General features: G+C 39.8%; 1 protein-coding gene across 1 annotated transcript; it reads right to left on the bottom strand.

Annotated features, from left to right (window-relative positions):
* Positions 1 to 1,543: 1,543 nt before the first annotated feature.
* Positions 1,544 to 27,149, bottom strand: faxcb (failed axon connections homolog, metaxin like GST domain containing b). The gene is made up of 6 exons (XM_028471662.1): positions 26,905 to 27,149; positions 24,101 to 24,236; positions 22,321 to 22,517; positions 7,490 to 7,707; positions 3,770 to 3,886; positions 1,544 to 2,459 (listed from the first exon to the last, which is right to left on the bottom strand). Exons 1-6 carry the CDS (start codon positions 27,147 to 27,149, stop codon positions 2,137 to 2,139), a joined length of 1,236 nt encoding a protein of 411 aa, XP_028327463.1. The 3' UTR covers positions 1,544 to 2,136.
* Positions 27,150 to 27,924: the final 775 nt, after the last annotated feature.

Here is a 27,924-nt window from a genome sequence, read left to right on the forward strand (position 1 = left end):
ACGCTACAACCATGTTTATCGCCCACACGTTTAAACGCGTTTCCATCAGCCTGTTTAAATCCACCCTCAGTTCGTCCTGATTTGGTATTCTGACTCTGTCCCTGACTCAGTCTGTGGAGACTTTTTCATCAACTGATTCGCTGATGACATTCATACCGAGTAACATTCACAGCCTTCCATTCATTATGAGAACACTCAGCGTCCCTGCTTTTCCCATTCATTACACTGCCTGTCAGCCTCCAACTGAAACTAAGTGAAAATAAGCTTCCACCTGTGCAAAAAGAATGACTCTCTTTGAGAGCAATAGGAACTCAGAGATTAACAAAAAATATATACATCTGATAGAAAGACTAAATCAATGATAATTAGGTGGCACGGATAATAAATGTAACCACAAAAGAAGCAGCAGCGGAGCCATTCCAACCAGGTTGTGTTTTAATAATCTAAGTATTGAGGCTGATTTGTTGTTGTGCTCAGTCACAACAGCCTTAAGATTGGATTAAAGATGAAGTTCTGATAGATGTTAAAGCAGAACTTTATTTCCAATCATTTCTGCAATGTTGGTTTATCCCAAACTCTAAAACTCCTTTAAATCCAATTACAACCTTCTCTGTTTTACCCGAGTTAGGGCTTAAAGTCTGTGTAAAGCAAAAATAAATGTGTGTTATGACTTTATCACACCACAGAAACATGTGTCATTGACAACTGAGTCAAATTTGAAAGATGAAAAAAATTGTTAAGTATATAAAATTAGTCTCAAAATCATAGAAAAACAAGCACTTCTCTGCTCTGAAATGCTAGGGGCGCGTCCGTTAGAGGCCCTGGAACCACGCCCACGTGTGGGAAGGGCGCCGCCTCCGTGTACTGTGTCTATGGGAGAGATGCTGCTTCTCCCATTGGTTTTCCAAAAAGTGCTCGGATCGGGCCAAACTAAGTGTCAGTGGAAAGGTCTGCTCCACCCGAGTCCGAATATGTGTATCTCTCAGAACTGCTAGAGGCAAAACACACATTCCTGGTGCAAAAAATGTGCTAATTTCATGGAAAATTTGGCACCAGCGGACGCGTTTTATTCCCCTGAGTCCGAATATGTGGTTTGTTTTCGTCTAGGGGCCGAATTGCGCTCGCTGGATGCCGCAAAAGTTTGGTTTACGCTAATGATGGCTCCGTTACATAACGCAACCCTGATTTCTGATCTGTTCATTAAATCCTGAACACAGAAATTTGAATTTTGAAGCCGAGCTCCACAATAAAATTATAAATGGTTGAATGGCTTTTTACATGTTTTGAGGAATACATTTATGACTGATTCAATGTGTTTAGAAGAAAATGGCTGAATTTGCTTTTCACGGACTTTAAAAAATGCATGGGGTCCTAGTTTTAGAACCACTGATGTAAAAATGCTCACTCTGAGTACCAATTTGCAGAACTGCAGCTTATCAGAACAAAACTGAGGAACTTAAAAGTGAAAAAACCTGTTTGGAAGTAAAACAAAGAAAATTCAACATGATTAAACCCGGATGGCAACCAGTCAATGAAACAGGCACAATTCTGCTCACATTTACCAAATTTCCACTGAGGATGAAGGATTTAAGCCACACAGACACACACAACATTGTGTCATTCCGACTGGTCCCACATACAGTACAAGGAAAACAACATGAGGACTGATCTGAAGCACGAGCTACCACGCCCAGTCTCTGTGTTTCCATTTGGTTAGCGGCAGAGACACAGCAGCTGCTGCCTTTTAGCCACATGATCAATCCCCGCCTGTTTGAGCAGGTTTTGTGCGGTTAGCAAACGTGGCTGAGTGGCGATTAGTTGCATCATTTCATGACAAGCGAAGTGCTGCCTGTCCTGCTGGGAAACTTCTTCTATGACTTCTCCCATGCTGTAGTAGCTTTCTGTGCTGACCCGTCATGGTCAGCGTCGGTACCTGTGGGACGGGACGAGTAAGGCAAAGAGGACCTGCCACCAGGACAGAGGATTAACCACATGTTAGTATGTGTTCGCAATGAGGTCCAGTTCCCCTGAATAGAAACTCCCAGCCTGCTGATGAGTAGGTTGCAGGTTCAGGTGGTCCCGAATAACCAATTACAAATCACACACAGGCTGCTACGGGCCCTCAGGCTCAATCCATCAAACCTCCAAGTCCGGCATCGGCTCTTCTTTAAGCTGTACGTCGTTTTCAGAGCCCGTGCCCACGTCTGAGTCAAAGAGAGAATGATCTGAGTCGGCCGACTGCGAGTGTGCCGCCGAGTGTCCGCTGCAGCCGTCACTGTCCTCCAGGGTGTCAGTCCTGGAGAAGAGGCCACAGTCCAGCAGGCCTGTAGCAGAACAGCCAGCACTGCTGCTGCTGTCTGTGTCCCCATCATAGTACACGTCCTCCACCTCTACAAACCACTCAGGCCACAACCGCCTCCGCATCCGCTCACAGAACATGGCCAGGTTGATGAGCTCACCTGTGGAGACAGCAGAAAAACACCTTTACTGGAAGGAAACCAGTAGGGGGAATGGAAGTGTGGATCTGCTTTTGTTCAATCACTGTTTCGCAGTTTTTATTTTGTTTGTATTATGTGTAATAAATCATAGATTCTTCACTCTGTTCTCTGAAATGAGAGGAGACAAACTAAATGCAGAGTAAGAGCCTGTTAACTCTGCACTGCAGTGGAGTACTGCTGCCCTCTAGTGGTCAAGATATTATGAGAAAAGAAAAACCATTGAACCAATCCGCAGATATTCAATGTAAAAATGCATACAGTCAGCACTGTGTAAATTTATTTTATTTCATTAATTAAATGCTGGTGGATAAACCTAGAGATGCTTTAAATAAATCATAATATTTTTTTAAATAGCATAATTTCTAACTTGCACAAAGTTTAAGGAAATTGGGTGATAGTAGGACCAACCGAGATTGATGATCTGAATAAACATGTTTCTTCACGGCATTAGCTGTTTGTCTGACATTATTACTACATCGACGCATTAGTTTGGGGCCAATCAGATGCTTGACGGGTGGTAACGCATGATGGGTAAGTAGTTGAATGAATCTGCCAGCGTAGGGAAAACCATTCATTTGGACATGTTTTGATTTGTTTTTAATACATAGAACATTATCTGAAATACATGTTAACCCTGACCAAAACACTAGCTAATAATCTTAAACACAGACACTAACGGAAGCCTAATAATAAGCATGTGTTACTTTTGCCTGAACATTTGTCATTATTGTAATGATCTCCAGCACCTTTGCCAATATGCTGCTCCATGCACATATTCATTTCATGTACAGCAGTGGTTCCCAAACTTTTCATAGTCCCGTACTCCTTCAGATATTTAACCTTGAAGCCATGTACCCCCTACTTCTAAACATTTAAAAAACATAATAATGAAATGTAATATACTGTACCGGTACATTATATCCCTACAGTGAAATTGGTCCCTGAATTTTACCTATCCTGTTGAGGAATTATATACACACATATATATATCAGTAATACAACATACTAATCACCCTAAAACTGTGAAATACAACTCACTACAACTTTAATGAGAAGGGTGAGGTTGAGATGATTAAACGAACTCTGCAATGTTTCAATGTTTGGTTGAATTTGAGAGAGTCTGAGTCTTAAATCGTTCTGAACGAAAAGTGTCAACAAAGTCCATTCACGTTTGTTTCAGTCTTTCTGTGCTTCCTGTTCCTGTATTGTGTTGTTTAAATGGCTGTGTTTGTTGTAAAGGAAGCCCAGCATGCTTTGCACACATACAGTACCTTTGATGAGTTGCTCTGGTCGAGTCCCAGGCAGGGTCCACATAGCCTGGGCTAAATGGCCGAACACAGTGGCATCAAGTGTGGACATCTTTGAACCCATGAAGTATTTCTTATCCCCTGCATTAAACAGACAAGACAAGGTAGAGTCAGGTTATGTACAGTAATTAGTCTTTAACTAAATGACTTCATGGAAACAAACTATCACGCTCTATTAAAGCTGATGGAGATGATCATTTTTTATCAGAAAAATAGCATAAATAGTGTAGGCCTCATAGATCAATAAATTGAAGATCATTTGCTTCTAATAATAAAGTTCAATAAAGTTAATAAAGAATCATTTCATGCATTGTATTGTGGGAGGTGGAGTCCGTAGACAGATGCAAAGAAGTGTTTTCACTTTATTCTTACTTTATTCTCTTGATCCCATTTTTGTTCTAGTTTGTTTCCAGTATTCCTCGTGATATTTCCTCACTGCGAGAAATTTAATTTCCGTGTAAGCCCCAAAATAAACATCTGCCATTGCCATGAAAACACCAGAAATGTGTTGGGAAGTTACTTTGGCAGAGTCTTTTGAGGCAAACACAATAAATCACAGTAAGAATAAAGTAAAAACACTTCTATGCATCTGTCTACACATCCCACAATGCAATGCGTGGAACTTTACCGACAATGTCAATTAAAGAGTGTTAACAGTGGAACTCAAAACAAAATTTTGAGCAGCAATTACAACCTTTACATCTTTTTTTTTAACAAATGATCTATTGATCTATGAGGCCTACACTATGTCTTCGTCTGATGTAAAAATGATCATCTCAGCAGCTTTAAAAACACTGGGTTACAAAGCCATGTTTTCACCAACAACCCATAGTGGACACACAACAATGGTTGCACTCTGGAAATAGTGTAGATGTTTACACTCTGACATCAACTTTCCATTTTACAACAAGTGCTCAATCCCCTCATAACAGGTCGATGCAGAGCACTTTAGCTTCATTCCATCACAACATTTCAATGAGATGTCCTGTTTATAAAACATAGCTCTCTTTTTCCATTTTGGTGTTAAAGATGGCGTTCTCAGATGGCACCTATCAAAACACATTTGTTACATGGATATAGCTGACATTTTTCAACAGTTTACCTTTTTGTGTCCTCACACATTGAGTTTGGTCATTCTGCAGAATGCTCAAAGAAGAAATGACACTGACCCTCACTGCCTTTTTGTGTTTGAAAATACTGGATGAAGTTTACCCTGCTTTCAATTAACACTCAAACGTTCTGTTGCTAGGATGTGGCAGACTGTGTTTTAACCATCAGTGATGGACTGATGACCTGTTTTGGCCTTTAGTAAGGAGGAAAAGTCTCTCATACAGTGCAATCGTTGGATATAGAAAAAGGATAAATTCTTTAATCAGTGCTGCACTTTAAAGGCATCATGTAAAAATCACTTTTTCAAGCTTTATATCATGTTAGTGTGTCATTCCATCCTGAAAAACAAACCTCTCCAGTGTTGCTCAGAGTGAGTCATGGATTTTTGAGTAATCTTTGAATCTCCTGCCAGCAGCCATTTTACTGCTGTTTTGCTCGAGGGGACGAGGCTCCGCCTGAGGACGAGGCCCCTCACCCCTCCAATGCTCTCTTCCTCAGTTCAGCCCACAGCACCCGCTTCTGCAGATTTAGCTTTTAATTTACTTATTTGAAATACTTTTGTAAGAAACCCCTGGCTTATGTTGTCTGTACTCATTTATGTACACATTAAAACATTTTGGTTTTTTTTAAACTAGCCCCCCCTCCCCTTGCTTCAAGGACGCACCTCAGAGAGAGAACTGCGTGTCGATCGCTCTACTCTGCTCACTGTAGTAGCTACCTGCCTTTACTTTTTAAAATTGCCTTCAGCGAAAAAATGTATTTTTGGATGCAAAGAAAACAGCCCTCTTCTTACACTTCCCAAGGATGAAACAACAATGGTTGGAGTTCATCTTTGGAAGTGGCCCTCGTCCCAAAAAGATCTGCTATGTTTGTTCCAGGCACTTTTCAGATGACTGCTTTCAAAGCAAGAGCTTATTTGAAAGTGGATTAATAAGTACACTGACACTAAAAAACAATGTGATCCATACTCTAAAGGGGACTACTTCTTCAGAGCCAGCAGCACGGGTAAGCGATACTGTAACGCAACGTTGTTGTGCTAGCATTCCTCACTTTGATAACCATTCTAATGTATTGGAGCAAGCATACACTGTACTATTCTTATAATACAATATTCTGTGTTTTAAATTTAGTGCTGTAGTAAAACATACAGATGTGTTAGAATCACATTTGTATGTTTTATAGAATATAAAGTATTATTTAATACTTTACAAGACGTGACGTTAAGTGCGTGCCATCATAATGTATGCACTTTTGGTTGTGACCAAACCATGGCCTACATAATTAACAAACCGATTGAACTACATACAGTACAGTACTGTTTATAAATAATATCATTATGGTACTGTTGCTCTGACTTGAAGAAAGGAAACATACAAAAGTTTTGTGAGGTAAATCACTATCTGGTTCGGAAATAGGATCTTGGCCGTATGCTAGCACAATACCCTGCATTGCCATTGTTAAAAATAGAAAAACAGAAGTAAACAGCATCCATGAATGTTGGGATGATGTGTTCATGGGCGTGTCAAATGGGCAACAAGTTTCTTAAAGAGACAGAGGCGAAATCGAAGCATCATGAACACTGTTGCTATAAAGGAAAGGTATTTTTTTTATATTTGCTGCATTGAGTATGCTATGGAATGGTACTATGTGTCTGAAAAAAACATGATACCCCCCTTTAAATAGTAAAACACAAACAAAATAAAAGAATTATAAATAAGGGGTGTCCCGATCCAATAGTGACATCAGATATCGGTTCAATATCAGCAAGAAAATGAGTATCAGATTATATCCGTCTCCATCTAAAATCTCAGATAAAATATATATTATTTTTTTATTGGATTTATTGAGGTTATTTTCCAGGTTCTTCTCAATCTTATTTTCATTCATTTTATTTAATTGTAGAATATTCTTATGTTTAAGGTTAGTATTTATTAATAATAAATGGTTTAGTTTTTCCTCAAACTGTTGCTGTTCTCTGTTTGAGTAACATCACTTCAAGCCTTTTCTAACATTCCACGCTAGAAAATGAGAAATCAAAGTGTGTATGATCTGTGCTGATATCGTATCAGATCAATACCAACCAATATGCAAGGCTGCAATATCGGTAATTAAGTTTCAAAAACATCCATTCGTTTCATTTTGCCATCAGCTTTCATTGCTAAGCTAAGGTAGCCCATCAGCCCAGTGATACTGTGACAATAACTATGACTAATTTAAAAGAGAACATGTGAACTAAAACTCTCTTAATAAATATTTATATTTTTGTTAACTAATAAAAACAAAGATATCATTTTGTTACATGAACAAAATCCGATCAGAACTCATGTGATTATGTGGTCTTAAGCATTGATCACATCAAATCTATTTGTGTTTACAAACAATAATACCATCCCATATCAGGTTGATCAATAGTGATTGAATCTTTGACTAATACAGATTTAGTTAACTAAAATGCTGAAGTCATTTAGTTGACTAAAGCTGGACTATAAATGAAATGGTCCTGATGAAAGCAAAGTCTTTTGACTCAAAATGTACTGTTAAAATGAACAGTTAGTATAAACGCTGAGAACACACCGAGCAGCGTAGCCAGCGTCCTCATGTCCTTCTCCATCAGCGTGTAAACCTCCTCCTTGGAGAAGCGTCCGATGCCGTGGCCGTACATCTCTCTGCGCACCATGCTGCCGTTCAGGTGACTCAGCATCCACGTTAGCGTGTCGCTCAGAGGGCCGCTCACGGCCAGCAGCTTCCGAGTCTCCTCCAGGTTGTCCACCCACTGGCAGTAGGCGATTGTCCTACACACACACACACACACACACACAGTAGAGTCGTGAACATCAACACTCTCACTAGCATCAGGAGAGCATTTACTTTGGTTTTTAATGTGCTTATTTCATTTTATTTATTGGGAAATGTTTAAAGTAGCACTAGATTAGTGTTTGAGCTTCCGTCAGTTAATACACACGTATATGTATATCATGCAAATCCTCTGAGTTCTAAACATCACCTGCTATTTTTATTATCACATTCTTAAATGTTGTATTTCATAACCTCAAATTCCTAATTTCGGGCTGATGTTGTGTTCTAATTTTAATGTTACTAGAATATTGCACGTGTCTCAACAGTGAAAATAAAGCATCCACATGATGTAACATTATATAACAGGACAGCCATTACATTACTAACCATGAAATCACCATATGTGACAAGCTACCCACACAGCGAGAACTGTTCGTTTGCAGTTCCACATGGATGCTCCACACACGTGTGCACAATATTCTATTTTAAGACACTCAAATGTGACTTATTCTAATCATGCAGAAAATGGAAGATTGTCATCATCGGAGCTCATTTATCACCATTGATCTTCACTTCAGTCTTATGAGCTCAATACGTTGGCTTTACGCTCGTCATCAAAGATCTACAGTTGTATGTGTGAGACATTGGATCGTCTACATTTATTTTCTTAAAGCCACTGTAAACATTACAATGCTGTCGTGTAGGATGTCTGACTAACAATTGCATTGAACAAGATGCTGCCTTTCTTCATGTCAGTTATTTATTTCCATCCTGGATGACTCAGCGCTCTTTATTAATCTCAGGTATATTGACAGACGTTGAGTCATAGCAACAATACAATTAATCAGAGTCCTCTTACCAGCAGAGCTTTATGTCTACAGATATTTGACATCAGCATGAGGAATTAAAGTGCAACAGTCACTTCCAATCAGCCGCCTGTCCATCAGCACTTAAAGACATCATCATCATCGTCATCATCATCGTCATGCTTGTCCTCAGGAGCATTTGAATGAACATAAACATGTAAAGCTCCACTGATGACAACATTGAGACAACACTTTCTCAATGTTGTCAAATTAACAAAAACAAAATCCAAAATTTTGAAAATCACAATAAATTTAATTTAGAAAAAAAAAATCTAGAACTCTTTGCATGGCTCTTTAGTCAACTAGAAATATTCAGCTAATCGTAAAAAAAAAACCAACAACCTAGAATCAATCGAAAGAATTCTGACAAACTACCTAAATTACAAAGTATATGGTGTTATGTTATGTCATCTTTTTATTCCTTTTATTTTTATGAGTCTTTCTAATCTTGCTGTATTTTATTCTTATTTGTCGTCTCCGTGTTTTTAATCTCTGTAGCTCCTGTGTAAAATGGGTATGTGCAACAGATGGGTGTGTTAGCAGCTTATTTGTGCAGCTTGCAGTCCAAAACAAATTTCCCCGACAGGGACAATCAAGTGTATTATATCGCATCGTAAATTAGGACAAAAGAGATTTACATTTTTGTCAAAAGACTAAGTTTTTTTTTTCCTGTCAGAATTAAAGAAAATGTAAAACCAAGTCTTCTAGCAGAGAGACAAAGAAAAACATCTTACTAACACAGTTACACACTCCTGATCTAAATCAAAAGCAGATACAAAATTGCATGAATTTGCATTCTGTAATGTTCAATAATCCAAAAAAGAACATTAAGGAGATGGATGGAAAATTAACAAAAATGGACATCAGTTGTAGACAGTGGTTTCCCTTTGTAAAGCCATTTTACTCAACTTGGAGCAAACGTTCCCATGTATTCTGGACACACACATTACGCATACCAAAAACTCATTTTTGAAGTAAAAGAAGGCTTTTTGATTGACACTTTAATTTCTCTTTTGAGTAGGTTTTTCTGGGTTTTTAAAGCTATGCTCTGAAACTTTTGATCCTATTTCACTTAAATTGTTGGTTTAAATAAATAACCATGGTCTCTTGGTCCCATTATTTATTATCATTTTTGTATTTTGAAGCTCTACTTAAAACCTCCTTAAGATCCAACAGTTGCCAATTCTTGCAATTTTCTAACTGGTCTTAAGATTTTGATCAATCAATCAATCTTTAATTATAAAAAAGCACTTTTCACACAAAGAAAATGCAGCTCAAAGTGCTTTTACATAGTTTAAACTACACCCACCCCGCACAAACCCGCTCCACCACAAGTTAAAATAAGGACAATGGCACATCACAAGGAGCCATCTGCACCAGGAGCAGGACACAGACTGTGGGCACAGGGCACTACAGATTTTGTAGTTTCACTGCAGATCCATTCCTCCATCCTTTATTAGAGGGAGAATAGGTGCTGTCTGTAAACCCAAGGAATTCCTCTTCATCCGACTCCTCATTGAAGATTTCAAGAAGGCGTTTTGTCTCCTGCTCCTGTAGGTCCCGAGCGGTCGGATAACAAGGTTTGAGACAAGAAATGTGGACAACTTTTAAGTCTTTGCCGGAATCTTCTAAAACAACTTAATTCAACTTAATAATTCACAGGTCCAGTTTGTTCCACTACTCAATATGGCCCTTGCCATTTTTGGGCTAATTTAGCGGCAAATGATTTTTCAGCCTTGGATAGAGGATGGGCTCTCAACCAGACTCTGTCTTGCTCCTGACATTCAAGATCACGTCGGTTTTTGTTGTAGTTTCTTTTCTGTCGTTGACGAGCAGAGTCAGATTTTTTCCAACAAACGAAGAGAGATCTGTTAGCTGTGTGATTTTTGTGTATGGAGGCGTGTCGGGAGCAGTATCTTGAGGTTGTAACATTACATCCAGAGGTCCTCTGAGGGAGCGACCAAGATTAAGCTCTGCAGGAGAAACTCCTGTTGACTCCTGGACTGCAGAGTTAATCGCGAACCGGAACTCAGCCAAGTGTTTGTCCCAATGTTTATGATTGTCACCAACATAGGATGCTATCATTGATTTTAGAGTACGGTTCACCCTCTCTGTAAGGTTAGTTTGTGGATGGTACGCAGACGTTAACTTGTGTCCCACATTCCAGGTCTTGCATACAGTTTGGAAAACTGATGAAACAAACTGTGTCCCCTGATCCGACAGGATGTAGTCAGGAATGCCCCCATCTGGTCAAGATGTCTTTAACCATGACCCGAGAAATGGCTTCAGCACTGGCCTTCCTGATGGGAAACAGTTCAACCCACCGCGAGAAATAATCAACAAACACAAGGAGATAAACATTTTGGTTGGAGCTTTTGGGAAAGGGTCCCATCAAATCCACTCCCAGCATTTCCCAGGGATGGCGAGTTTGGGTTTGTTGTAGTTTTCCTGCTAGTTTTCTGTTCTCTGGCTTGTAACGTTGACATGTGTAACAGTTTTTTACATGTTCTCTGACATCCAAGCTCATTTTTGGCCAGTAGACAAGATGTTGTAGCCTTCGATAGGTTTTGTGCCTTCCAAAATGTCCAGAGAGGGGATCTTGGTGGAAGTAGTCCAGTAACCGTGAGCGGAAGCCGGGAGGTATGTAGAGTTGGTAGATGGTTTTGTATGGGAGAGTGACGAGACGGTAGAGGAGATCATCCATGATTGTATATGAAGGGTCGGATTTAATGACTTGTCCAGTTTCTACTACTTTTTGATACAGAACCTGACATTCTGGATCTTCCTGTTGTGCCTTCCACAGGGCCTCAATTGAGACAGGAAGATCTGTTGCTGGTTTTGGATGAGCAGATGTGATGGTAGCACACACAGGTACGGTTGTATGGATGATTTCTGTAGGAGCTCGGGAAAGGGCATCTGGTACGGTGTTGTACTTTCCCTTTCTGTATTGGACAGTGAATGTGAATTCTTGAAGCCAGAGAGCCCACCTGATAAGTCGTGTGCTGGGTTTGGTGGTTTTGAAGACCCATAGAAGAGAAGCATGATCTGTAACGACTGTGAACAGTCTAACTTCCAGGTAAGTTCTCCACTTCTCCACTGCCCACACTACTGCCAAACATTCCAGCTCAGTGGCAGCATACTTCTTCTGTTCCATAGTTAGATATCTGGACAAGCAGAGCCCCAAGTCCAATCTCACTGGCGTCGGTGTATACCACAAAGGGAGCGTTGAAATTTGGATGGCCGACTATGGGCGTGGTTGTCGTCCCTGGGGGCGCTGCTCTCGGTGCTGCTTCCGTTCCGGGTCCTTCTGGCCTGGGGTCCGGACCCTGCTGGCTCTGGGCCCACCGGCGGATGCCCGCCGGCTGCCCCCTTCGCGCGGCTCTGGCCGTCTGCTGGGCAGGGGCCTTGGCTCCTCTGCTGGGGTCTCGGGCGGGGGCTCTCTGGGCCCTTCCCTCGGGGGGTTGGGGGGTTGGGTGCTTGGGTGTGGGTGGGTGGGGGGGGCTGGATGCTGGCGGGGGGCCTTGGGGTCGGTGGGGGGATGCGCTGGATGCTCGGCTGCTTGGGGCTTCCTCGGATGTGTGTATGGGGGCGGTGGCTGCCTCTCGGCCTGGGATCTTGGGGGCATCTGGGGGGGTTGCCTGGGGCTCCCTGGCCTCCGCTCTTTCTGCTGGCCTGGCTGCATCTGCGGGCCCAGGGCAGTTCCTGGGCTTGCAGTAGCGTTTGTTTTTTTTTTTTTGCACATATACTGGTATACGATGCACTGGCACGCCTTGGGATGTGGGATAAAACTCAACCCTTCCTTAGGGAGGGCTGGTGATGGTCACAATTAAGCAATAAAATAAATCAATGTATTTTATTGCAATAACAAAATATGCGTTGCTGTCTCATAATGATTGCACTTCCTGTGGTGTTGACCTTTGACAGCATGTGCAGACAAGTAAAAAAAAAAAAGAAAAAAAAAAAAAAAGAAATTTGGATGGCCAAGGACAGGTGGTTTAACCAAGTAATGTTTTAGGGTATTAAATGCTGTTTGGCATGCAGGTGACCAGCTGAATCGTGCACCTTTTTTCTTTAGCGCATTGAGTGGTTCAGAAATCTGGGAAAAGTTGGGGACAAATCCGTGATACCACCCAGCCATGCCCAGGAACCTTTGTAGGGCTTTGAGGTTGGTGGGTGCAGGGAAATTCAGCACAGCCTCAATCTTTTCTGGGTCAACATGGACTCCTGTAGCAGAGACAATATGGCCCAGGAATTTCAAAGAGTTTCTGAACAGTTTACTTTTTTTCATGTTCACAGAGAGGCCTGCAATTCGGAGTTTGTCTCGGACAGCTTGGACATCATAGTAATGCTGTTCCCAGGACGAAGAGAAGATGATAATATCATCTAAGTAGACGAAGCAGATCATTCCCTTCAGCTCTCCCAGGGCTCTCTCCATGAGTCTCTGGAAGGTGGCAGGGGCGTTCTTAAGTCCAAATGGCATAACCTTAAATTGGAACAGTCCATGAGGGCATATAAAGGCTGTGATTTCCCTCACCTCTGGATCCATCTCCACTTGCCAGTAGCCACTATTTAGGTCTAGTGAAGAGAAAACAGCAGCACCTGAGAGGCTATCCAATATCTCCTGGATTGTGGGAATAGGATAAGCATCCGTGACTGTGTTGTCATTCACTTTTCTGTAATCGACACAAAACCTGGGTTTCCCTACTTTTTTGGGAATCAGGACCACAAGCGAGGCCCATGCAGAGCAAGAAGGTTCAATGACATCATCTTTCAGCATGTCCTCGATGAGTTCCTTCATCACCTTTTGTTTTGGGGGGGAGACTCGATAGGGTTTCTGTCGAATGGGTACAGGACTGGTGAGAAAGAGCTGATGCTTCAGTATCCCAGTACGTCCTACTTTGGTTGTACACACATCTTTATTGTTACGTAACAGGTTGTGTAATTGAGGTTTTACATGCTCCTCCTTGGTTTCTTGTACTGATTATAATTTGGGCATGAATATGGAGCATGACTGGCTTTACATCTCCAACAGTAAACCAAAGGGGGAATGTTGTCTTTCTGCAAGGGTTGGTCATTAGCAGTATCCACTTTCTCTTTCTCTTTTTGTTTTACAATTAGTTTCTTCCGTTGTTCATAGTGCGTCTGACTCGCCCTGTCCTTTTCCAGTTGTTGTCCGAGCCTCACCAGTTCATCCACTGTAGTTACTCTGCCTTGGAGCTGGCTTGCCATATGGGGGCTGATGTTCCGGAAAATCAGCTTTAAGACAGCATCTTCCTGCATTTCAGGCTTCCACCTCTGACACAAAGAGCGGTACCTGAACGCAAAATCTCTTATGCTTTCACCTTCGCCTTGAACTCTTGTCCTCACTCTCTCTGCCAGTTCATCTTCATAATCTTCTGACAAAAAGGCAGCACGGAACTTGTTTTGAAAATCTGTGTGTTTAAACGTACCACATCCCACCAGTCTCTCGCTGTTCCTTGGAGAACATTTCTCAAAGTCGCCATCAACTCTTCATCCGTCAGCGGATTTAAAACAAGAAAATCATTACATTTTTCCAAGTACAAAATTAGATCTGATTCATCTTCCATCTTCCCAAATGACGGAAACTGCAATTTCACAGGACACTTTCCTGTTATCCGTGCCCTGGCCTCAGACAACACAGGAGAACCCCTAGGAGACTGAAGCACACCTGTGTTATCAGTCAGTACGGTGGATTGGAGGCGCTGGGGTTGAGCCTCCTCCAGCCGAACCTTTTTCGGTTCTGCTTGAACAGGGACTGTTGTAAGTGCAGATACATTCAGTGTTTCTTTCATAGACCCCAATTCTTGGGTCACGTAATCCATAGTTTGGGACAATTTCCCCATATCATCCTGCAAGTGAACAACTGATTGTGCGACTGGGGTCATGAACTCTTTGATGTCCTTTAACGTCTCTGTATGATGGTGTGTTAAGCGCCAGTTAAGGTTTGCTGCAAACTGATTCCTCAGAAATGTTGATTGTTTGTCCAGAGTTTCACGTAAGTATTGAAAGCGCTGTTCTACGGTTGCTGTGACATTTTTTAATAAAGTTGTAACTGTTTTTTCCAGCTCCTCTTTGTGTTGTTTTTGCGTTTCCATTAGAATTTCCTCCAAAGTTGCTTTTATTGTTTTATCAGTGTCGACTGGTTGCTCCATTAATTCAGTTGAGCATACAGACGAACAGCCATCCTGTTTTCCAACTTCATCCTGAGATGCCACTGCCAGAGGAATGAGAGGTTGAGACAGATCTGGGTTCAATGAAACACATAAATCCATATCTAATAAGGAATATGTGGTCCTTTTCTCTGCAGTTGGCTGAGTTCGACTGCAGTCTTGCGTTGAGGAGGCCATTTCAACAGGTGTTGAGAAAAAAACATCCATTCCCAAAAAAGTGAACTTTATTTTATTTATTTATCTATTTCATAAATTCAGGGTTTTAGTGAGGGCCCCATACTGGGTGCCATTTTTGTAACGGGATGTTGTAAAGGAAAGGGTGCCAGTCAGCGTCAGGTCTGACAAATAATAATAAATTCAACTCAAAACAAAATGACTATAACCCGTACAAAACAGAAATAGTATAATGAACAATCAATACACATTTCCACGAAATACACCAGACATCAAGTTCAATTCAGTTTGTGTATTTCACAGGTAGTTTACATGATCAGTCCATTCCATGAAAATCCAGTTCGTATTTTACGCCACAATCGGTTTCGTGAATCCGTTCCCTTATTGCTCAGACTCGAATGAAAAGGAATCTCCACTCCGGGTTTTACCACGGATCCCACCCTATAAACAACCCGGAAGACACTATAAGAAAAAAAACACAAGAAAACTCTTCACTAACTAAAGTTTCAGTCACTGTACCTCCCGTCAGTAGAGTCTGGGTTCAGTTGGGGAATGCCACGGTAGTCACGGCTCGGTACTCTGCGGAATTATAAAATCATAAGTTCGTCGCAGGGCAACAGAGAACGCTGGCATGCTACCAGCGCTAACATTGTTGGCTCTTACCAAGGTGACGATCGAAGGATAACTAGCAGTTCAGCAGCAGGTAAGAGATCCACGCTTTTGCTGGCATGTCTGTCTCTCAGCAGTATCCAACGTGGATGCTTGTGGGTGTTTTTAATAGCGCTCCATGGGTTGGCAGTGTGTGATCATTGGATGAACGGTGACAAGTGGGCGTGAACGGCTGGACCCGTGAAATGGAAAATAACCTCAAACAGCTGGAACGCTACAAGCTATGGGACATCCCTGCCCCTAGTGCAGAGGGTAGTAAGTCATCCTAAAAGATAAACCTAAAAACTATAAAAATCACATTAAAGAACAATCCTAAAACTATGAAACTAACATAAAAGAACAATCCTAAAACTATAAAAACAACAAAATATAACAATAAAAACATGAACGATAACAATAAACAATTAGTTAAAAGCTGAATAGGAACATTCTCTGCAGCCCTGAGGTTCTCCAGCAAAATGTTCCACAAACTTGGGCTGTAAAACTGGAATGACACCTCACGGTGAGTGCGTGTCCTGACTGTAGGGATTATTAAGAGGCTAGTGCCAGAGAACCTCAGGGCCCTGGAAGGCTCATAGGGTAAAAGTAGTTCTGAAAGATAAGAAGGCCCAAGACCATTAAGACACTTAAAAACTAGTAAGAGAACCTTATAATCAATCCTGAAACACATGGGGAGCCAATGTAGCGATTTTAAAATGTGTTCCCGCCTCTTAATCTTTGTCTGAATTCTGTAATAATTGTAACCTTGAAATACTGGTACTCTTTTTGGGAAGACCAGAAAGCAGAGCATTACAGTGGTCAATTCAACTAATAATAATAGTATGCATTAGCGTCTCCGTGTTGGCCTGAGAGAGAATGGTGCGGACTCTGGCTATGTTCTTCAAATGATAAAAACCTAATTTTGTTATATTTTTAATGTGAGGGATAAAAGTGAGCTCAAAGTCTAAAATAACGCCAGATTTTTAACTTGTTCAGAAGGAATCAAAGATGCTGTTTGAAGTTTAGGTAAAAGTTTCTCTCTCTGGGTCTCAGGACAGAGAACTAAAACTTTAGTTTTGTCCTGATTGAGCTGGAGAAGGTTATGCTACGATGAGATAGAATATTACATCTGATCAATCTTTGCTCAAAGGTGGTCTGCAAACTGTTCACAAAGAAACTCAAGGGGAGTGATCTGTGAACTGTTAAAATCAGGGTTAAATAAATAATCATTGGTGGAAAATAAAACTTTCGGGTTATTGTTGTGCTTGGTTATTATGTTGGTGAAGGAATTGTTGGTTAATTATTGTTTTGTTATTTCTCCACCTTCTTTCTGCCACCCTGCATCTTTATTTCAGCCTGTTCAGTTCCTCGTTTCTCCATGGGGGTTTACTTTTGTTATGAATCTTCTTTGTAACAAGTGGGGCCATAGAATCCAAACGGGACTGAAGTTTATTGTTAAAATCCTCCACAATAAAATCACAAGGGGCAGGTAAAACAGGCAGTGGATATTTGTTTAAGACCTCCTTCAAGTTTGCAATCACGTCAGGTTTGATGTAGCGCCTCCTCACTGTTCTCGCCGGATAACAACGGTAATGTTTAAAAACACACAGTAGTGGTCAGAGACAGCCAAGTCAACAACAGAGGACACACACGTGCACAGGCCATGGGTGATGACCAGGTACAGTGTGTGTCTCCTGTTGTGAGTCAGCTGCATGAAAATCCATAAAACTGAAAAGATGTAAAAAGTCTCTCGCAAAAGAATCTAAAAAGTTATCTACATGTAGATTCAAATTACAGATTAAAATAATCCTATCAAATGTGTCCTAAATAATTGATGTATCAAAAACAGTGCACAGTTTTGGGGGTCTATATACAGTGATACATAAAAATGGAGAACTGTTATAAATAAAAGCATTTGGTGACAAGGTTGTTGGTGGTAATGGATGCTGTGCCACCTCCCCTCTTACGCTAAAAGAGAATAATTGATGCGTATGCACCCAGCCAGGTTTCAGTTAAATGCAAACAATCATGTATGTGATATATCTGAGTTTTATTATTGCGTGTGACAGTTCGGTTATTACTAGTGACTAATGTAGTTATCAGAGAAACTGAAGTTTATTCTGATTAAAGCAGCAAATAAATGAGTTCTGTGTGATGTGGAGCAGATTAAGATGTAAACAACAACATGGGGCGACCATGGCTCAGTGGTAGAGTAGGTTGTCCAGTAACCGAAGGGTTGGGGGTTCAAAATCCCGCTCTCACCGAGTCATTGTTGTTGTGTCCTTGGGCAAGGCACTTTACCCACATTGCCTTGTAAGAGTGAGTATGAATTGAGTATGAATTGTGTCAGAGGGGCCGTAGGCACGAAATGGCAGCTACGCCTCTGTCAGTCTGCAGCTGTGGCTACATTGTAGCTTACCACCACCTGTACAACTGTGTGAGTGACTGATGTGACTGAATAATGGTTTCTGTAACGCGCTTTGAGTCTCCTTGAAGAAAGGGAGCCATTATTATTATTACAACAACAACAATGGTTGCCTTGCCTCACACCAAACACCAGCAGCTAGAGCTGCTTTTTTCTGCTCTCCATCCTCTTTCATCACTCTTTCCTCCACTCTGTCTCCAATGCGTGTGGACACTAATGAGATTAAAGTGCTACCTCCCTAACGGCTGATGCTTTTCCGCTCATTCAAAGCCTGATGCTACTTTTGGACCAGTGCCGTCTCACCCCCATGTCATGCTATAGACTCTCCTGGATTAGCAGACAGTGGCTGTGTGGAAACTGAATTAAAGCTTCAGAGCAGCCTAACATCTGTTCTACTGTATGATCTCATATCCCTGTGATACATACATAGGATCACTTAATTGACTCAGTGGCCAGGCATGGACGACACTAATATAAAACAGGACGTCCCTGTTTCAGATGAATTAACTGTAGCTGTCTGTGTATAAAGCAGTCAATACAGAGCAGTTCAATAATTATCTTAAAGTGCTCTCCAGCTTGTTAAAAAAAAAAGAACAAGAGTCAAAGCAATTTCTAAATATATGCATTTGTAATATCAAAAGATTGAAACAGCTTTCGTTTGTCAAGCTTTTACCTGTGATCACTTGGTTCAGACCGCAGTGCTTTAATCATCAGCCACATTCACACACATCAAAGGCCACAGAGTTACCATCGGTGCTAATCCTGCATTCAGAGGAACTCATAGGCTAGTGCTGTGCTCAAGGACACTTCCTCACAGGGACAGTCTGGACTGGGATCGATGTGCTAAAAACAGCCAGCAGTAAATGGATACATAATAAGGCTGGTGTCAAATGACACTTCCACAGTAATCTTTAAAATTAGGAAAGAGAAGTAAAGAGATGTAATTTAAAGTTTCTCTACAGCATTAGAAAGCTGATATTGAGCCTAATCAGATCCATTTAAGTTACTTTCCTTTGATTCTTTAAGAAAAGGTTTGTCACGTCTTCTGTTCAACGTATAATAAACAGGGAAGACGTATAACTGAAGGATGCTGAAAATGGCAATCTTTATTCCTTTTACTGCCTTTGTGTAGCTAGTAGCCAGACGTAAAAGTACTCACGTCACTGTAATTGACTTGCTTTTATGGGTATTTGTACTTTTTTTCATTTCTAAATCATTCATTTTACTTGTACTTAAGTACGTTTTAAAAGAAGTAAAGTGATTTGTTACATTTCTACAACCAACCGTTACTGAGTAAATTATGAATTTTTGTTTTAAAATGAACAACGGACATTGTGAAACTACAAAAAATGAAATAACCAGATGATAATCAAATGCATTAAATCATAGCCAACCAGATTAAGCGCAATGTGTTGCACCAAAACAACATTAAATGCCGTTATTTTCTCAGTTTTAGAGTTCATAAATGTAGCTACAGTATATTTAGAGCCTGAGAATTGTTTTATTTTGAATTGAATTCATTGGTGTTACTTCATTTTATCATTTTCATCACAGAAAGTTTCAATGATGATTTAAAAACATTATTGATGGGGAGATTATGACGATAGCATCAAACACTTAGTGGACATTCTTTCAATATTAATATTTCAACATCCTAATGAGACAGGAGTCCGAAGGCTCATGTTGGCAGCTCTTCACTTACTAGATTTTTTTATAGCTACATCAATCAATGAGGACGATTGTGGGGCGTGTAAAAATATGCCTGCATTAGTATTCAATGTGAGCTCACTGCTGCCTGACTACGTTTCACCTCAAAGAGCAACAACCTGCCACCGTGCCCTTCTCTGACATAAATAATTCAGCCAGTGGTTCTATATGTGGCTCTAAACCGGACGGAGGAGAAGAACAATGTCAGTTACATGAAGGTCCTCTGCTACCTTATGGTTTCTTGATTAATGTTACAGGATCGTCAGGTCATTATTTCACACAAGATTCAGCCTCGTCTTTGTTTAGAATCAGTAGAGCTGTTGAAAAGATTTCTGCAGTTCTGTTTGTGATCAAACAGAGGATGGCGTTTCTCAGACAGAATCAAACAAGGTAAGATAAGCATCCGGATGGAGAGAGAAAGAGCTTTTATTAAGTACTGGAAAACACTTTGTGGGTGTGTGTGTGTGGGGAGGGTGGGTGGGGGGGGAGTGGAAAACATCTCCTAGCAGCAGCAGCAGCAAGTTTGTCACCTGGAGATTCCGAGGTGAGTCATTACATTATATCAGCAGCGGCCTCAGCATTAACATAATGTTTTAAGAAAACATCACATTTAAGTGGCAGCACCTTCTCTCACTCTCCCACTATCAACAGAACAGCATTTCTTCAGCTTTAAATCAATGTAAGCACCACTAAATGATAAAGAACACTTCATTTGAATAAAAATTGTTATGTATTTTGCTGTTTCATCTTTGATGATTTTGTATTTGCTTGTTCTACTAAGAAAAATTATAAATGTTGTATGTTCTACCTTGCTGCACAATGGGTGTGGGAAATAATCGATTTCACAACATAACGTGATTTTTTGGGTGCCGATTGCATTTTATTTATTAATTTATTTTTAAAACATTTATTTTTTTAAATCAATATTTTTTCTATTGTATTTTTCACATTTTTGTGGACGTGTGTTTTCGACTGCTGCAGACATTGTCACTTCTCAGTGGAGCAGCCGAACTACTGGGCATGTTGACCAGCTCCTGTTCCTACATAAAAACCTTGAGAATTGTGCCACTTCCGCACCTCCACTCTGGTAGATCTAATAATAATAATAATAATAATAATAATAATAATAAATAGGATGTTTTGAAGCAAATAGTTTGACTCAATTTGTCCTCTGAATCAGTGGTTCCCAACCTTTCTTGTCTTGTGTACCCCTTGAGCCTTTTTGTCATACCATGAGTACCCCCTCACTCGTACGTGTTCATGATTCTCCAAAAGTAGAACATAACACAACTGAATTATTCAACGCAAGTCATTTTATTTAATCTTCATAAATTGAACAATTAATATTCAGGCATTATCTTATTTAACTCAAATTAAACATAAAATGATGTTGCCTTTAAGGCAATACAAATGATAAATATAAGAAATAATATTAGAGTAAAGGTTTGTATTATTAATACTGTGTTCTTAATACTAATATATTATGATTATATGGTTATTAAAGAAAAATAATAGTTGAAATTAGAAAAAAAACAAGAATAAATAAAAATAATGAGTAATATAAATAAATAAATACAAAACAAATAATTAACCTGCCTGTTATATATACTGCAGCTTTTATTACATTTACCACAAAGGGAGCTTCTTTGAATATGTCTCCTTTAAACAGGCATTTAAATTTTAAAAACAAGTCATAGCGCACATGTACCATTTTATTGACTGACTTATGTAATGACCGAGAATATGCTTTATTATCTTGGAAATAAATTCTTAATTTTTCTATGTACTCCCTGCAATGTGCTCACGTACCCTTAGGGGTACGCGTACCCCTGGTTGGGAAACACTGCTCTGAATGATCAATATCTTCTGATGAACATATACAGAAACTTCATTTTTCATCTCTACGTATAATTTTAATATAAACTGGGTAGAATATTGAAATATCGTGATAATATCGTATCGTGACCCAAGTATCGCGGTACGTATCGTATTTCAACATCCTTGCCAATACTCACCCCTAACAATGACGCAATAAACCAATATCTGTTCTGGGGAGGGTCAAAGTATATGGTTGCTATATTATCAGAGACCATAAAGCTCCCCAAAAATAGGGTGAATTACTTTTTCCCCAAAAAATTAAAAAGTCAAAGTAGAGCTCCCAACCTTTTTTTGGGCTGTGACCCCATTTTAAAATGAAAGAATTCCTACCAACCCAAAAGACACTTTTTTCTTCTAGAATATATTTAGATCATGTTTGGTTTTCTGTTACAAATACAGAGCTGAAAGGATTTGTGAGTTGCACCTGCTTTTTATAGTGCATTGTATTCAAAATAAATGTATATATACAGTATATATAATACAGTCAATATTGTGTGTTGTTTTAAATCTGAAGAATATGTTTTAATCAGTAATTTAAATGTTTTAATCAATTACTAGACATTTCAGGAAACCCCATTTAAATTCCAGGTGACCCGGCATGGGGTCACGACGTAGAGGGTTAAAATAAATCAGAAAAAAAAAAAATCCTAAAACTCTTGAAAAATATACCCTTGTTTTAAACAATGATCATGCCTTTACAGTGGTTTGTAGATCTCTTACCAGTAGAGGTGCTCCTCCACCATTTTGCTCACTGCCCGGGACACGGCCCTCTCCTGTGGGGTGAGGTCCTTGTTCAGATTGATCCCAAATTTCTCCTCCAAAAAGTCCACAATGAACTCGGTCCCCGACACCTGCTCGTGGTTATACTCGATCCAGGGCATCTTTCCCTGAGGTGAGAGCTTCCCGTCAAAGTAGTTCTGCAAAAGGAGGGAAAACAATTGCATTTGAAAATGTACTTTTTGTTGTTTGTTACACAGAAAAAGGTCCGATAACTGTTTTTAATTGGAGCCATGAAGGTCAAAATGTACTATTCATAAGTCAACTATTAAAAAACCTAAAGCCATGCTACCATCTAAAGCTAAAAACACTGGAAGAATAGAAACTGTTTACATTAATTATAATCATTGACAGGGATGAACAATAATTAAATTCTAGATGTCCCGATACAACTTTTTCACTTCCGATACGATACTGATATCGCAGCCTTGAGTATTGGCCGATAGCGATATTGATTCGATATAATATCAGCACCAATCATACATATTTTTATTATTTATTTTGTAGTGTGGAATGTTAGAAAAGTATTGATCAAGTGATGTTACTCTAACAGAGAACAATAGTCAACATCAGTAGGTATGAGAAAACTCAATCTCCTAGAAACAGTTCATGCATGCGCAGAAAATGATGACGAGGCTCAATTGAACAAACATGCCGACGTGAACTATCAGTTCGATTGTCAATTGCATTATCTGGGAGTGTTAATCAAGATAAGAATGATTCCATTCCAGTTGAGCTAACCTGTTTATATGCATTTAAATATCCAGTTACTATGAGATGAAGCCAGTTTGTTTTTCTCAAGCTGCATGAGAACACAACAAGGCTGTGAGTGTTAGAAAAACACAGGAGACCAAACCCACAGGCAGAGACAAGACAAACTGACACCTACTAACAGAAAAAATACAAAATCGACCAATGGAAAGCCTTAGAGACCTATAAACACCACCTACTTATCCCATACAACATGGGTTCCTTATTTTGGTTCATAGAAAACCACAGTTCAGCTTGCTCTTCAACACACAAGATTATCACACAAACATACGAGGCAATTTATAATAAGTTGTCAAAAAATATATATAAAATATGCACAAATGACCGCCACACTTTTACAAATTACTGCAACACAAATGAACAAATATGGAAACACTTTTACAATTACAATGTGCCTTTGTAAATCTGTCTCAACATTTGTAAAAGTGTTTTGCTATTTGCATTTTTTTTTTTAAATAACTATGTATATTTGTTTTCAAAATTGTAAATTTGTTGTGGCATTTGGAAAAGTTTTGCAATAATTTGTAAATGTGTTGTGGTATTTGTAAATGTGTTTTGCACTTCTCAGCCACCGTAGAGTAGGGCTGGACGATTTTTTTAATATCTTGATATTTTCAAGCTATATCATGATATGCGATATATATATATCGATATTTTGTCCTTGCCTTGAGATGATGCTTTGATGCGTACAATCAAACCCTAACTATTAGTTTCTTTTGTTCAGAGTGCAGGGACGGTAACCAGTTGTTTTGAGTCCTGTTTATAACGTTTTTGACCCACGGAGACCTCTGGATCTCTACAGCGCACACAGTGACACTGAAAAACTGTTATATAAACTCCATATATTGCCCAGCCTTACCACTGAATATGAAACATCTGCACTTTCTGACACATACACTTGGTTTTATTGATAAAACTGATTAATTATCAGATGTAAATAAAAGTTTGTCACCTGGTACGGTAGATCCAGCATCCGCAGATAGGTTTCTATTTTGAGGCAGAAGGGTGAGAGGCTGGGAACGCCGTTCTTTGGCCTGGAGAACTGATGGAGGATGATGGCGTCTGTCGAGTCCAACTCCTGCTCCTTTCTGCAAACAGGAAGTGGAAGATAATCAGAAATTAACCTCTGGAAAACAAGCTTGGTTGACTTTCACGGAGGATTCAGATCATCTCAAGAAGGTTTTTTTTTGTCTGTTCTCAGGATCAAGTTAAAAAGAAGATGATCTCATTGTAATCTTCCCAGTAAGCACAAAATAACAACAAAAACAAGTACTGGAAGATATGAAAACATATGTTCAAAAGTATTTAAAAAAAAAATGTGCATGTTTTTCCAAGTGCCAAATAACTGGATTAATACAAATCGTTGTGCATCATCAAAGCGTTTCAAGTCACTGAATCACAGTTTTTGTTTAGTCATGATGCAGTAACTCTGTGTGGACACCAGTGCTGTGCATGTGCAAATGATGACTCAGCATCTCAACAAACAGAAGTGCTGGGTCATGGTGTGAGTGACCTTCCTCTGTGGTCATTTGTAACTGTGTCGCAGCAGAAAGTTCATGAATTATGTTGATTATAATACAAGCAAATCACACTTTAAAGAACATATTGTAATCTCTGCAATGTCTTTGCTTTCTGTGTTTTAGGCTAAAAAACTCATGTCCTATCCGACTTATAATTACTGACTAAATTACATTCTGTCATACAACTAGAATAGTCACAAAAACAATGCTTCTCTTTTTACCTTAGAATGAGAAAACAATTACTCTTATATCATGTCTAATGTCTCTGTTTTGGTTTTTCATTGAAAAGTCATAATTTGTTGTAAATCTAGTTTTTCTTTAGAATGTCCCAATACAACTTTTTCATTTCCGATACGATACCGATATTGTAGCCTTGATAATTGGTCGATACCGATATCAATCCGATGCAATATTAGCACAAATCATAAATACTTTTCTTACCTATTTTGTAGTGTGGAATGTTAGAAAAGGCTTGATCAAGTGATGTTACTCAAGCAGAGGACAATAGTCAACAATTCAAGTTCACTTCCGTTATTTTTTACTGTCAGTATATGGTGGGTACAACTGAGGGCGGGGACAAAAACAAGAAAAACTTATCGGAGCGCTTATATCTGCGATTTTAAATGCAGTCCGATAAAATTCGATATCGGCCCGATGACCAATATCGATATCGGGCCGATATCCGATATCAATATCGGATCGAGATACCTGTAAACATTAGGTTCTTCAAATTCAAAGATTGCTTATTGATAATTTTTCAAATTGTAATACAAATTAGGCACATTTTAATTACACTACACAATAATGAAGGGGCTGTGAAGTCAAATAATTTAGCAGATTACTAAAAATGGAAAGATCAATAATCATAAATAATCTGCGATTGAATGAATAATCATTATTAATCAAAAATCAGTTTGTAATCTAATCGAGACTTTAATAATCGAAACTGAAGAGGGAAAATGGGCAGATTAACCACCACGAGTAAACACAGAATTATTGAATAAAGTTAAAATTTAAAATCAACTATTCACAAAACCAAGACAGGCAGATTTACGAGAAGGTTCGTATTAATCATACAGTACAGAAAACAAAAACATTCCTAACAATAGGAACGATGAATGGTCTCCATCTATAATGTTGTTGTGGCACTTTTAAAATGAGCTGTCCACAACCTTTTGGTGCTGAAACTATTTCTCAGTGTCTACAGCGTTAGTATGGATCACACTAACACAATATACGAAAGAAAAATCACACTTATCCCATTATAGACACGATTTCCAGTCCTGACCACAACAACAACAACAACAACAGCATCACATGGCAGAAGCAGATGATGCAGCTCCAGCCTCAGCAGCCTGCACGTGATTCAGCAGCAGCACCAAAACTACGCAAGGTTGCCCAGCTAATCCTGGGGGGAGGAAGAGGAGGATGATGAAGGGAGGGGGGGAGGAGGAGAGAGAGAAAAAAATATACAGGCCACTGTAACAGGATGTACTTTAGAAGCCTGTCCAAAAAAACATTTGGTACAAATTCAAAAAATCTGCCATTTTAGTGCATATAGTGTTTTGGTTTTATTGTGCAATGTCCATCGTGCACCATTGTATTCTATATTTCTCTCTGTACTGTGTACAGGCCCGTGTGTGAATATCTTACTTTTTATTATTATTTCTTATTTTATTTATTTTTTTCATTTACGCTGTTTATTTATCTGTTTTATTCATATACTGCTGCTGAAACACTGCAAGTGTCCCCTTTGTGGGACAATAAAGGTTATCTAATCTTATCATATCTTACATTGTCTTTTGAATTACAATTTAAGGCAACACATCACACAACTATACAAAACAAAAATGACAGCAAACAGACAAATGTAACAATGCAATGTTAAGTCTAAAAATCCATGAACCGGTACTGAACACAGCCTGAGTGCATCGTGCTTTTATATTTTACTGTATGATCATCTTTTGTGTGTTCATGGTTCATCAAAGGTCGCACCGCTATGGGGAGGAGAGGAGCGCTCCTTTAATTCACGCTCAGGTGCCGTCGATGAAGGCACACGAGCAGATGCGTGACTCGATCGTTTATAAATTATTTATCTCCACCCAGTGTCCTTCAAAGAGGAAACAGTGGGAGTGAGACCGAGCTACTCCCGTGTGAGGAGCCCCCCCTCGGGTTTAAAGCGGCCCTGCTGTAATGGTCCACCCTCCGCAGGATAAAAATAAAGCAGGACTTTTACCTGATGGCGAGCAGCTCGTGCAGCAGGTAGGCGGCAGCAGCCAGCAGGGCCCCCCCGGTGACGTACAGGGTCTTCTTCCACCAGGAGTCCGAGCCCAGCACTGACATGATGCCTCCGTAGTCCTGTAAGGGAAGGGCGATGATGTATCCATACAGAGACTGCTGCTGGCCCAGAGGCAGGCTGTGGTTCCGCCCCAGCTCCACCACACACGGCTGGGACGAGGCGAAGCCCGCAGCCCAGTACATGTCCCCTTCCAGCGGTTACAGCCGCCCCGTGTCCGCCCTGCCGCGGAGCCTCATCGGCCCAGCCCTAGCCGGGGGTCCAGCAGGGCTCACGGCGTCCTCGGAGCACCAGAGGAGGCAAACATCTCCCCTGGATGCTGATAGCCCTCAGCCCGCTACACAGTTAATAAACACGGACCACCAAGCTGTTCACAGAGCTCAGGCAGGAGTTTCCGCTTTAAGGGTTTCAAAATAAATGTCGATCAAATGCTGATATTTTTCTACTTCACTGCAATGTTCCCAAAGGTGTGACATTTACTCTTTTAAACCAAGCTAAATTATTGTTATTTTTTCAAAGCAGCATGGTTTCGCTTTCCTACAGTTTAAAACCCCCTTGAATTAGTGACATCAGAATCAGAAAAGTTTTATTACCAAGTAGAATTTTTACAATACAAGGAATATGTTTTGGTGCTTGGTGCAAAAACAGTATTAATAATAATAATAATAATAATAATAATAATAATAATAATAATAATAATAAATAGAGAATGAAGGGAAAAAAGAATATGAGGTAACAAACGTTCATTCATAATGGCATGAAATATTAACAAATGCCCACTAATCTATAATCTAAATATTTTAGTTTAAATTTAGATTACATTTACATTAAAATAACTACAATTTTACCTTTCTTGTCTAAACTTAAATTGAACCATCCCTCACAAACTGCTCAGGCATGCTAAGAAATTAAAGCACATGGCTGGCTCTGAATGTTACCAGCATAATGGGTTCTTTTTAA

This window comes from Gouania willdenowi, chromosome 16 (assembly GCF_900634775.1).
Source record: "Gouania willdenowi chromosome 16, fGouWil2.1, whole genome shotgun sequence".
In the NCBI taxonomy this organism is placed as follows: Eukaryota; Metazoa; Chordata; class Actinopteri; order Blenniiformes; family Gobiesocidae; genus Gouania; species Gouania willdenowi.

What these genes read in the sequence shown, in the direction of transcription:
- faxcb (XM_028471662.1), bottom strand. Translation starts at nt 27,149, where the DNA reads ATGTACTGGGCTGCGGGCTTCGCCTCGTCCCAGCCGTGTGTGGTGGAG. An exon ending in TGCTGGATCTACCGTACCAG is followed by an intron (nt 22,518 to 24,100) that starts GTGACAAACTTT and finishes CTCCTTTTGCAG; the next exon opens with AACTACTTTGACGGGAAGCT. An exon ending in ACCAGAGCAACTCATCAAAG is followed by an intron (nt 2,460 to 3,769) that starts GTACTGTATGTG and finishes CTGTCTCCACAG; the next exon opens with GTGAGCTCATCAACCTGGCC.